A 13,457-nucleotide genomic window follows, 5' to 3' on the forward strand; every position below is an offset into this window, starting at 1 on the left:
ACAAGGTCCCTTTCAATGATATATTGTACAGATTGATAACACTATGTGTCATCAGATGATGGTAAAGGTTAATCAACAGCTTTAATTTACTCAACAAAGTGCTAAGTTTGTTAGAAGATAGCATTATTTTTACATGTTCATTGAGAATTTTGATTTCAGCATTAAGTTAAAGCAGTTGAAGTATTGAAGAAAGACTTACTACTTGGGTATATAAACATACAAACACAAATGAAAGCCTGGAAAACAGACAGTTTCATTCTGTTTTGTTAAGGAAGCTCTATCATAGTAACTCTGAAAATGAGAAAGCCTTTTCTACTGAGTGAGTCCTTGATTTGGAACATTCTGGACATCCCTCCAATTGATTTAATTTTGTTAAGGAATCGTGTACGACCTCTTCAACCAGGATAAGGTTGAAGAGCTAAATATTACCCATTCAAAATTTCAGAAAATATGAAAAAATCTAGTTTAAACCCTGATCACCTCAGGTTTAAGCCTGATTCTGTTAATGAGTTTTATGACCAGAACATGACTTTAAAGGAAACCTGCCTTAAAACAATTTTAAGGCCATTTTTTGATGTTCAATCACAAAAATCAGTTTTTTCTCAGAGAGTATGTTATTTACCTGGGTAATAGATCTCAATAATATGTTTCTGGTGTAAAGAAAGTAACCACTTTTATAAGAAAATCATAGACCACAAACATGTAAGACGTGGGCATTGATATCTGATAGGTACATGCTTTTTAAAGAGGAATTGTTACAGGATTAACGTGCTGTAAAATTATTACTTAAAATACTTGAAAATTATTTTATTCTTCAGCTTCAATTGGTTAGTATAGAATTAATGACAATTTTACTGCAGCTGGAGCTCCAGTTCATTGTGCTCAGTTGGTAAGGATTTTTGAAATTAACTTTTTAAAGGGTAGTGAGTGGATTGATAGGGGCTCTGAAATTCAATAGCTGCATAAAAGTCAAAACTTGAAAACTTCTTTTGGATCACAAAGAAACTATTTCCCATTGTTGATAAATTGAAAACTGCTGTCAGACTGTTTTTAGAACTTTGATGCTTTCTGTCAGGTGACTTCTACAACTGTTCAGACAGTGAAGAAGCAAGCACATACAAATGTAATTTAAAGTAAGTTTTATGAGGAAAAATAATTCATGTTTATATGGAAAGCCATTTTGTGGGCTACTTCACAAAAAATAAAATTGTTTTAGGAACTGTACAACCTTTTTACAAAATTTCATTCTGCCTTTTAAAACCTAATTTTTAGTCAACGATTTTTACATAATACTAAAAACTTGTCCCGTATTGTGTTTAAGGAAATAAATATCATAAAGTCTAAGGAAGAAAATTTGCAAGTTGTGATCAGGGTATTGTTCGGAAAGTAAATTTTTGAAAATGTTGAATTATTCGATGTGGTTCCCGCCATTACTTGTCGAATAATATTCATATTCGCGGTTTATGCGAATCACTTAGGAAAAAAATTCATACGAGAATTTCTTCTTTCTCTTGTTTATTTAAATTCAATTTTACCTATTTATTGAACGAGTATTTATCCATGCATTTGTTGAAATACGGTCTTAATAATTCATTCATCTAGTACGTAATTCTTGCTTAGATGTTGGTTGCCTGAAATGAAAGAGGGTGACTAAAATTAGACGCAAAAAAAACACAAAAACGCGCTGTGAATGGATTTTACTAAGTAAAACAAAGAAAATGGCGGATATGGGAGCTTCTTCGTCTACTGCGGATCAACCAGAAATTGATGTTGAAAAACCCGAAGAAGATTATTCTGAACCAGAGAGCAAAAAAAGAAAATTAAGTATATCCTCTGTGGACAGAAAACTGGACAAACTAGAACACAGGCTTGGAGGAATTTTATGTTGTGCAGTTTGTTTGGATCTTCCTAAAGCTGCCATTTATCAGGTATGAGGATCAGCTGTTCGAAACTTTTTTCAACTATTGCGATACAGCAATGATTATTTACGTACACTTGATTTTTAGTCATAAATATCTTTAATGTTATTTGCATGCTAGATTATACACTTATATTAATAGTCATATTTTGTTTTTAAGGAAACGTCGATTGGTTTTTAATTACGCATTATAATTTTTACTCGACGGAACGTAATTTTGTGGCATGTTAAAAAGAAATTAAGGTTTTGTTTTCTTTCCTATCCTGTTAAATGGTTGCAATATTTTTTGTTTGTTTATATCGTGTTTAATATTTTTAGAAATGTGAAAGGTAAATGTTTGCCTGTGTTAATCATTTAATATCGCTTAATAAAATTGAGAATTTTCTATAATTCTTTTTAAGTATAATTGAGAAGTTCTCGTTTTACAGAATGTCTGCTTGGTTGACTCTTTGCTAGGGTAATAAATCGTTTTTGAAGAGTTTTGTGATTTTTAAAAATATATTTGTAAAACGAGATTCCTTCTAAATGAAAATTAAAAGAGTATTTATAATTACCATTCTAATGTTAACAGCTGCTGTTGTTTTATTTTTTTAATTTTTTTTTTTTTTGTGAAATAAGTATGAAAAAATGAAATTTTCAGGCTTTTGCATATTACAGCAGAATTAGTGGATTTAAATTTGAATTGATTTCAGAAAGCTAACTAAAGTCCACTAATATCATAATTTAAAATTGTATGTTCAAAAGATTTTTTTTTAAAGAAATATAAAAGGTTTGATTTGGCCTTTAAAATAAGTGAGCGACTCATATTCTGAAATAGTGTACACAATATTTTAGTGCAGTAATAACTTCATATTGTGTGTAGCAGTTTCTGTATTCTTTTTTTTTATAGTTTTTGTTAGATCTGACAGATTACATTCTTATGAATCCAGCTCAGAATTCTTCATCACTAGTTTGTTTTCAATATGAGTGGAATTATTGATATATAATTATGTTGTTTCTTATACCATTAAAATCTAATAAAAATGGCTTCAAACTTTAAAATATATATTGGGTAATTGGTGTATTTTTGTTGTATTTGAAGTACCAATAATTCACAACAAGCTATATCTTAATTATCATAATTTGTCATTTGGTCAGTTCCGAAGCAGCTGAGTGGCAGTGCTCCAATCTGATAATTGAGAAGTCTGGTTTGAGTTTCCATGTTGATTTTTTTCGTAAACTTTTTTTGTATAACCTTTTTTTCTTACATATACACTAACATGGATGATTTATAAAAATAATATTTGTAAAGAACTATAAAAAAAGGTATGAATTTCACATTTGCTGATTATTTTATCTGAATATAAAAAGTATACATGCAGGAATAGGGTTCACAAAGGGAATGAAGGATTAACAAATAGACAACAAACAGGTTTTGTTTTATAAAAGATAAAAAGATTTAATTAATACAGTGGGCAGAATAAGGTGCACATTTTCTCGCTTAAAAAAATCATAGTACAGTAACTGTAACTCAGTAATTTCATGGAGAAACCGTTCAGGTATTACTTCAGAGGATGATATGTATCGAGTGTAAATGAAGTGGTATTGTTCAGTCTCAGTTCCACCATTCCTGAGATGTGTGGTTAATTGAAAACCCAACCACCAAAGAACACCGGTATCCACTATCTAGTATTCAAATCCATATAAAAGTAACTGCCTTTACTAGGACTTAAACGCTGGAACTCTCGATTTCCAAATCAGCTGTTTTGGGAAGAAGCCAAAACAGCTGATTTCATGGAGCAAAACAGCTAGGTTTTCATGGAGCAACCTAGATGAGATTGAGGACTGCGATAAGTATTAAAAAAATCTCTTCAATCAGGAATGTAGTGAGGGTGCCAAGGTTCATTTGTTTTATTGAACTCCTGTTTCATTGTTGATATCAAAATTTCATTTAGGAGTCATTTCATTTATATTTCAGTCATTAACCAACTACTGCATATCTTAAAAATTCACCTTATAGCAAATAGTTTTTCATTGCAAAATGTTTATTATGGAGAGTTAATATCAAACTTCAACAAACTATACCTATTTCTGTTTGGAAGTAAACAAGATCTATCTCAAAGTCAGTTCCACCTTCTTGGGACTTATAGCTAAGGTATTTATATTTATGTCACCACATTTAGTGCTTTAAATGTTACATTTACATTACAAAAATTACAATATACTGTAAACACTTGCATGATACTGCCCCTGAAAACAATAACATAAGCCAGTGTTTTTTGCCCCATCTTCCAAATTCTATGTTAAGAAGGTTAGATTTATTCAAAATGTTTTGGACAACTTAAGTTTCCTAAATTATGTCTGAAGTAATTAGTATCTAATATTAAAGCGTAGGAAAAATATTTATATAATTACAGCTGTAAACCATTTCCTTAACTAGTATTTTAAGTAAGGGATTTAGATTATGAAACTTTAGAAGAGGTGTGTTATCTTATTCGCTGATTGGTCAGTAGCAGTGTGGATTATAACAGTGTATATCTTCCATTGATCTTTAAAGCTGTAGTACAGAATGTTTTAGTGATGTGACAGCACCTTATTGCTATTATGTCACATTGTATTTTTCAGTTTGTAGAGGGCATATGATATGACAACAAATTAAGGATAGGGATGCAGTTGGCAGTATACAGATGATAATATGCTTCATTGCAGATTTTATGTACTTTTGAATAAAGATAACTTCCCAGGCCATTTTTCCCAGAAAATTATATACCATAGAGTCCTAGTGTAATCTTATTTTTGCTGTAGGTATTATCATAAAATACAGTCATGCACTCACAGTATGTATCTGATTTTGGGAACTATGCTTCAACATGCTCAGTGGCAACTGCCAAGCATTTTATTCATTTTAAATTTGGATGAATACTGTGTTTAAAAATTTTGTTTCTAAGAGAACATGTCTGCTTTTTTCATTTAATAAATAACAAATACCAAGATTATTGTTAATTCAACAAGAAATCTTAGTTTTCACCATTTAAATTTTTAATTGTTAATAATTTTTTATTGATATAAATATTTTTGAAAAGTCATTTTTTTACAATATTTAGGTATATATGATTAGTAATCATTATTGTGTTGCAACTTTATGATTAAATTTTACTTAGTCTTGATAACATCAACTTTGGTAGGTAATTGATCGCAGGTTGACACCTTTGCTAGAAGAATGATACCAGCTTTTTATAACTTGCCATCAGAGCAATCTAATTTATCCCAATAGTAAACATTTTGGTAGTGTTTTTTTTTCTGTGATTGGAACAATGATCTGCACTTCATATAAAAGCATAATAGCTACATCCTCTGTATGTTATTGTTTACAAAGTAGGCGGATGGACTATTTCATTGTGTGTGTCCAGTTAACGGCTCTAATGATTGTTCAGGTTCATTGTATATTTTATGCACTGGGTCTTGAACTACATACTACTTATATTTGCTATCAATATAGTGTGTCCATAATAGTGAAGTTTTTTATCACAGTTTTGGAGAAAACCTTAACAGAGACATGAAGTATATATCAAAATGAAAAACTCCAAAAACCTTACTTGTTCAATTAATTTTAATATGTGCTCATTTGGATACCCTGCAGACATCAACAATATTCAGCCTCTTGGCATCCACATCAGAGATCATCCATCTTTTTTGTGATGTGGTAGACTAAACAGTTTCAGTGATGTGTTATTTAAATGCCCACATTTCTTATTTGAAGAGAGAAGACTATGTCTTTGCATAACAACACTATTAAAAATTCATACAGGTAAGATGTGGAAGTTAAGCTATCCATTCTAATTGTCTGACCTATCTCTGAGGAAATGAAATGTTTTAAGTAATCCCAATAATGTACATGACAAAATATGGAGATGCTTCATCTAATTGGAGAGCTGCATACTTTTCGTACCAGGAAGTTGTTTCTCATCAATAGGGATTTTTTTTTAGCCAAAATGAAGGGACCAGTAACTCTCTTCTTGAATTGCATGCCATTAACTTCTGGGCTGTGGCTGTCATGTTAATTTAAAGACGTGTAGCTTCAATACCCAATATTTAAACATTATGCTGATATACTGATTCCAAAACATGAAATGTAGCTTCATTCACTGATAATAAATTTGTTTAAAAACCCCCCTTCATGATCTAACCGATCCAGAATTTCTGTAGTGAATTCAAATCATTTAATTTGACCCTGTAATTAAATTTTATATGCCATCTTAGTTTTATTCACTAATTAATAACCATTAAAGCATAGTGTTTGTTTTTTTGACATGAACAGTTGTTTTTGGAATGCTTAATTCTACAAATCACTTCTGCAGTGATTTTTTTCAGGCTACACAAATAACTTGTTCACACACCTTCAATGGCCTCATCAGTAGGTTATTACCCCTTTCTATCAATTGATTATCCCATCAGCAGATGTTATTTTTTTGTGGTGGTTCTTTCTTGAACACACTACTATATTCATGTCTGATAAGTGTAAGTGACTCAAACTTAGTAAACCACAAAACACATTAAACCTTCCTCTGCAGCGTAAACATACTTACATGTTGAGAATAGTTTCTCTTCATTTTGGTGCTTTCATGTCTTGTCATCTTTGCTCCAAAACTATAACTATTTGAAACTTCAATATGGATACACTACTTTTTTATTGCAGAGATTTCCATTATTGCAGAGTGACAGTTAAATAGCTAGCTATTTAACAATACCAGTTCTAATCACTTGATTTATACCTTTGCTATACTATTCTATGATATGTTTCTCCTGTATACAAGGGTGGGGTGAAAAGTTCCAGGCATCACACAGAGATGGCGTAAGTACGTTTAACTTCTCTACAGTGTCGCATGATACCATTCTTCATAAGTTTACATAATATTTACATTCTGTCAAGTAGAGAATTTCAGTGTTTTTTTGGAAAATGGAAAAACTGGAAATTTGTGCAGTGATTAAATACTTTTTTATGAGAGGATTAAGTGCAAAGGAAATTAAAGAAGAGCTTGATATGACATTGGGAGACTTCTCCTTCAGATACAATAGTTAAATGCTGGGTTACAGAGTTAAAAATGGGTCAAACATGTACTAGTGATGAACCATGCAGTGGATGCCCTTCTGAAGTGACTGTGTCAACAATGATAGAAAAAGTAAATAAAATAGTTTTGGTAAATCGACGAGCGACAGTGTCAGTGAATGAGTTAGCAGAGTCTGTAGGCATGTCATCAGAATGCATGCACAATTTTAGTTTGTATGAACATTTGGGCATGAACAAGCTGTGCGATAGTTCTTTGCTGCATTCACTTATGCTGACGAAAAAATATGCCAAAAAGCATTTCAAGTGATTGTCGCAAGCTATTTCGATGCAGTCCAGAGGAAGTTTTATGTCAATTTGTAACTGGATGAGACTTAGGTTCATCACTACACTACCGAGACAAAACAGTGTCAAAGTAATTGGTTGAAAAAGGTCAACCTGCTTCAAAAAAAAAGATGAAAACGACTTTATCCTTTAACAAAGTTATGCCAACTCTTTTTTGGGATGCATGTGGAATAATTTTCATTGATTGTCTTAACAAGTGATAAAAATTTAAGAAACATACATACTGCAGCGCCTCCTGGTGGCCTGTAACCGTAAAACATGCCTAAAAACCTGCTCCGAAGTGATACCTACATTAGGCAATGCAAAAATCCACATCAAAATCGCCTTAGCCGTTTTAGAGAAACATATCTACTGTAGCGCCCTCTGTTGGTCTGTCTATAACGTAAAACATGTCTAAGAACCTGCTCTGAAGCAATACTTATGTAGTGCAAAAAACCGCTTCAAAATTGGTCCAGTAGTTTTTCAGGAAAATGTCGACGCACGCACACACACACACACAATACAACACCTCTTACACCAAGCACATATACCAACTCCGTTCCTTCATGGGTAAAAAGGGTGAAACAGTAAATTGCAATTATTATGCCACCTTATTGCAGCATGTCAGTGATGAAATTAAGGAAAAACGCATTTGGCACAAAAAGATTGTTTTTCCATGAAGAAAATGCTCCAGCTTACACTCCAGCCATTGCAGTTACAAAAATCAATGAATGACAGTTTGAATTGCTCCAACACCCCCTCCATATTCACTTGATCTGTCTCCCAGTGACTATCAGTTGTTTCCTAACCTAAAAAATTTACTTTGAGGGAACAGATTTTCAACAAAATAAATAATTTGGTTCAATATGAGTATTTCATTGCAATTTTTATGATACTTGACTTTCATGTCCGAACCTGCAGAGATTAATCAGAAGTCATTTCTTTGAGTGAGTGCATCATGTCACCCAAAACTCATGTTTGAACATGTAGCTCCTCACCTTGACACTTCCCCAGAACTCAGTAAGTCTGATATTATCTAAATTAACAGTTATTAGTTCAATAGTTAAGGCCTATATTCGTTCTTGATCGTTTGAAGAATCACGTCAAGTATTATGTCAATGTCAATATCAAGTAAAAATGTCAATGTCTGTATCCCAGCGAAGAGTAATACACGATTTAGTTAAAAAATGGCATCAGTAAAAAAAAACAAAAATGGTAACAACAGGTTCGGTGTGAAATTCAAAACGAAATAGGTAACCTTCTGTTAGGACCCCACAGGTCATTGCCGATATTGAAAGGAGAATTACTGCCAACAATCTGGTGTTAAATACACATCTTGTCGTAAAATTGTTCACGAATTAAAATTAAATCGTACTGCGTTACAACTTTGCAACAGCTGAAGGAGACAGACAAACCGAAACGACTTGATTATTGCAACTGCCTTCTCGAAAACATTGTTTGTGGACAGAGAGTTTGTCTATTTGCAATTTCTTTCTTTAAAAGAGAGAGTTTATGCATCTAATCCCCACAATATTGATGAGCTGAAAATGAACATTCAACGAGAAAACGCAATTGACAACGCTTTGCGTCAGACGACTCTCATTATAATCAGTCTAGCACAAAAGTGCATCGATGCCCAGGGTGGTCATTTTGAACATCTTTTGTAACAAGGTAAATAAATGCAACATTTAAATTACGTTTTATGTTTTTCTTATTTAATTTATATCATTCATAAAATTTCATTCCAACATAACCAACGAATTCTGCAGCGGTTACGTTATGGGTTCGGTTTTATGTTGCTCATCCTGTATCTGCTTCAGTGTCGAAGCCCTAGCGGGTTTTATATAGATACCCGCGAAATTTTCATTGTGATCATACCACTTCTAATTCTGTACATATTTACTGCGTTTATATTATCTACGTCATCTATGATCTGTCCATCAAAGATATATTGCCTGACATTTTACCCCGCCTTTTAGTTTAGGCGAAATCCATCGGGGTAGTCCCTGACTGAATGCCTTATGGACATACTAACCCGGTATGGTTAGACAAACCTTGCGACCTATTACAGTGGAACGCCCGCTATGCCGACTGGTCGAGGACCTACAAGCAGACGTGATACTGTTGGCAGAAACTCACTAAATCCTGACAAATCACTGGATCCTTCGGAAGTATTTTAGATAAAACGGATAGGGTAATGCCAGTAGTCAAACCGCTCTCCTAGTCCGTAGATGCATTATGTACATGCGGGTCGATATCCAAACCGACGTAATTGACCAGACCTGCGTTCATGTACAGCATCTGGGCAAGGTATTACAGACTGATTTCGGCATATAATAGGCCGAAACCCGGCGGTATCCGACGTTGATGTGGATGCCGTGCTGGACAAATTGAGATGGGCCCATGACACTCATGGATGATCTCAATCCAAGCACACGCCTTGGAATAGCAAACACCTACGGAAAATTACTATACGAACAGGCGAGGGCAGGTAGGCTAATCGTCGTAGGCCCCAAAATGCCCACTTTTGTACATGTAAGGGTCGATCGAGACCAGACGTGCTCGACATCGCGATCCTGATTTGGTACCAGTACCCTACGCGATAGAAACGAGTTGAGGGCCTCAGCTCAGACCATTCTCCAATTTTGCTAGAGTTAGGCGTGGTAGGGGCCAGACGAAACCCTCCGCCAAAACCCCGTAGGTCAGTGTACTGGTGAAAATTCTACGCTCTCCAACGGGATTATAGGCCGGCGGTTTCAGACTCCACTAGAAGAAATCGCGGACGGTCGTTCGCGTCACGTCAATAAACGAAACTTATTACATTGCAATATTGGAGAAGTGCCGGTTGAGAAGGAGATACCGCCTCACCCTGGCTCCCGACGACAAGCGAGCATTATATAATCAAATGGCTAGGGTGAAATTTCTGCTGACAGAGAGCATCGCGAAGAATCGTGTTTAGAGTTTCTGATATGTTCTGCCTGAACGAAAGTCGTCCGTGCTGGCAGCAGAATTCTTTCCGTTGATAGAACTCTGTGATGCACCATGGCAGCAGAATTCTTTCCGTTGATAGAACTCTGTGATGCACCATGGCAGCAGAATTCTTTCCGTTGATAGAACTCTGTGATGCACCATGGGAAATCGACCTGGTCGATTCCATGTCTTGTAACAACATCCTGGACGTATAAAAAGAGAAAACAACATGTTTTCTTATGGCGACGGTCAAGCGATCTCCCGGAAGGAATGTATGAAATTGAAACATGGAATTTGCGTCTGCGTCAAGGCGATGAAGAAGACCGAGATAAAACCTGACCGATAACGATAAACGGAAGCAACGGGAGCAAGAAAACCCCTAAATGCAGATTGTAAATCTTAATCGATCCCACATGATGAGATCGCAACTTTTATTTTCGGAAAAAATAAATTTTACAAAACTATTCGATCTGCGCTCTTAAGATTCAATGAGGAAGTCACCTCCTAACAAGTGGCACGTGTTGAGGCGGCAGGTCAGTATTTCATCCGTATAACCTGCACATTGTTCGCGATTCGTACGTGGCGTTGAAGGTCACATAATTTACGAATCCTTTCCGAATGTGGAACAAGAGTATAAGATATCTAAGTGTTTCAGCGTCATTTACCTACCGACAACTAAGTCCATATGGAACATAACCGTGCGAGTGTGCAATCAAGAATCGATCTCTATAAACTTCGGAGACGAAGAAGTGACCGTGAGGCTGCATCCGAGACGGCGAAACGATGGGTTTGATTTTCGTTGGTGATTGAGAATATAAAATTACTCTCCTACAAACCTTCCATCGGACAGAGCGCCTGAAGCTTAAACGCTTAACACGAGAATACGTGCGCTTTCTCGATTCTAGGCTTCACGTTCTTAACCCACCGGGTTGGTCTAGTGGTTAACGCGTCTTCCCAAATCAGCTGATTTGGAGGTCGAAAGTTACAGCGTTCAAGTCCTAGTAAAGCCAGATATTTTTACATGGATTTGAATACTAGATCGTGGATACCGGTGTTCTTTGGTGGTTGGGTTTCAATTAACCACACATCTCAGGAATGGTCAAACTGAGAATGTACAAGACTAACACTTCATTTACACTCATACGTATCATCCTCTGAAGAATTATCTAAACGGTAGTTACCGGAGGCTAAACAGGAAAAAAAAGAAGAAGGCTTCACGTTCTTGGACCACCGGGTTGGTCTAGTGGTGAACGCGACTTCCCAAATCAGCTGATTTGAAAGTCGAGAGTTCCAGCGTTCAAGTCCTAGTAAAGCCAGTTATTTTTACACGGATTTGAATACTAGATCGTGGATACCGGTGTTCTTTGGTGGTTGGGTTTCAATTAACTACACATCTCAGGTATGATCGAACTAAGAATGTACAAGACTACACTTCATTTACACTCATATATATCATCCTCTGAAGAATTATCTAAACGGTAGTTACCGGAGGCTTAACAGGAAAAAGAAAAAGGCTTCACGTTCTTACAACAGTGAACAGATAGATAATAAATCTAGATTGAACGCGCTGTTCGATGAGACCATCACCTGTAAATTAGACGCATGCTCACTATCTTTTCGCGGCTTGAACTTTTAACGAACAAGAATAAGTATCCCCGTTCAACAAGACATGTACACGCTGCCGTCCGCAGCTACCTGTACGTCCACGATACATACGATGAGGGCAAGGAAAAACCGATACGAGATTAAAGCAGTCCAATAATTTAGGCGATTTTCTTATTGATGAGATAGCAGATTATGAATCGGTAGGGTGAGAAATCCTGGCTTAACTTCTAAAATGAAAAATATTATATATATATGTATATTCTTTAAAAAAACAGAAATCTACTCGGCGGGTATGACAATAATGGGTGTAGCCCATTATTATTATTATTATTTCGAAACGACCGGTAGAAAATATATTGGTGAAGACGTCGGAAAGTTTAGCTATTTTCTTCCGCTGAGGATGTTGGTAAGGGTTCGAAGATTACAACGAAACACTGTTGAACGTGAAACAAGAATTCATCCTCCTTCGGGCTTCGAGCGATAATAACGCGGTGGTCGTTCTGGCCGGAAAAAGTTTCACGTTGAAAATCACAAACATCTTATGGGAACGTTTTGGACGAAAGACGGTTGGGGCTGCTCAAAAGGAGAACCCTTTTTTGGCGGGAAAGATTCCATATGGACTGTAAAAACAACACAGAACCAGAAGAAAAGGATACACTACTATAAGCGCTTCGAATTTAGATTCCATTTTTATCTACAACATCCACTAGTATCTGAATTCGATCTACTGTCTGGATGAAAACGTTCAAGCAGATAGACTCGTGTTTAAATAATTTTATCGACTTATTACAGGAAGTTTGACGCATCATCGACCCACTAATACAAAACGCATTCTGTTTGTTAATAAGCGATAGCATCATGTAGTACACACCTTTAAATAGTACAGTCAATAGCATTTCCTAGTTATTCTAGGTTGATATCTCGCTGCCTCAAATTGTTTCCTACCGATTTTAGTTCGTTTCGCTTATCCGATACCGACGTACACGTCAAAGAACTGATTATCGTTCTTCTGACGAGAATGGATTTTAACATTACCGATATAAATCGCCTTTCAATTATTACTGCATATCAGTGCCAATAACCAGCACCGCAATACAGAACTTGTAAAAAAAAATAATCCACAGATGGGACGCGGGTTTCGTTTCGTACTCGAGGTTGCCATTGATCTAGGACCGAAAAGGTGCAGTCTGGAAGGCGGTGCTGAAACCAATCCTAAATGACAAACGCTTCAAGGTAGCAGATCTCGACGCGTATGATTGCCCTCCGATCAGTAATTTCACCTACAAAACTGATCTAAGGTCTCCCCTTACGGCGAAAAGCACGACAACACCATGAAAGTCATATGGCTGCATATGTGGTAAGGGAGCACAGCAGACTGTACATATATTGGAAGCTGTGGAAGACGCTGTGAAAAGGCAGCGAGCGGCCTTTAAGACAGCGCTGTTTAAACAGTCACGGATAAGAAGTTCTTCGCTCTCTTCCGAAGCAGTTTATTATCGATCATTACGGAAGGTATGTCCCTACAAAGTTGTACGAAGATCTGCCCACATACCGGATACAAGATCCTGAAATCGAAAATCAGCAACCGTTTCCCGA

The 13,457-nt window shown here is 35.8% G+C and overlaps 1 protein-coding gene across 1 annotated transcript in view; it reads left to right on the forward strand.

Annotated features, from left to right (window-relative positions):
- Window positions 1-1,648: 1,648 nt before the first annotated feature.
- LOC142321608 (zinc finger TRAF-type-containing protein 1 homolog) overlaps window positions 1,649-13,457 on the forward strand; it is a 45,192-nt gene continuing 33,383 nt past the window's right edge. The window contains exon 1 of the mRNA XM_075359834.1: window positions 1,649-1,928. Coding sequence (XP_075215949.1) covers window positions 1,719-1,928 — 210 coding nt within the window. The 5' untranslated portion in view covers window positions 1,649-1,718. The remainder of the gene's footprint in view (window positions 1,929-13,457) is intronic.

Source organism: Lycorma delicatula, chromosome 3, assembly GCF_047948215.1.
Source record: "Lycorma delicatula isolate Av1 chromosome 3, ASM4794821v1, whole genome shotgun sequence".
Taxonomy (NCBI): Eukaryota; Metazoa; Arthropoda; class Insecta; order Hemiptera; family Fulgoridae; genus Lycorma; species Lycorma delicatula.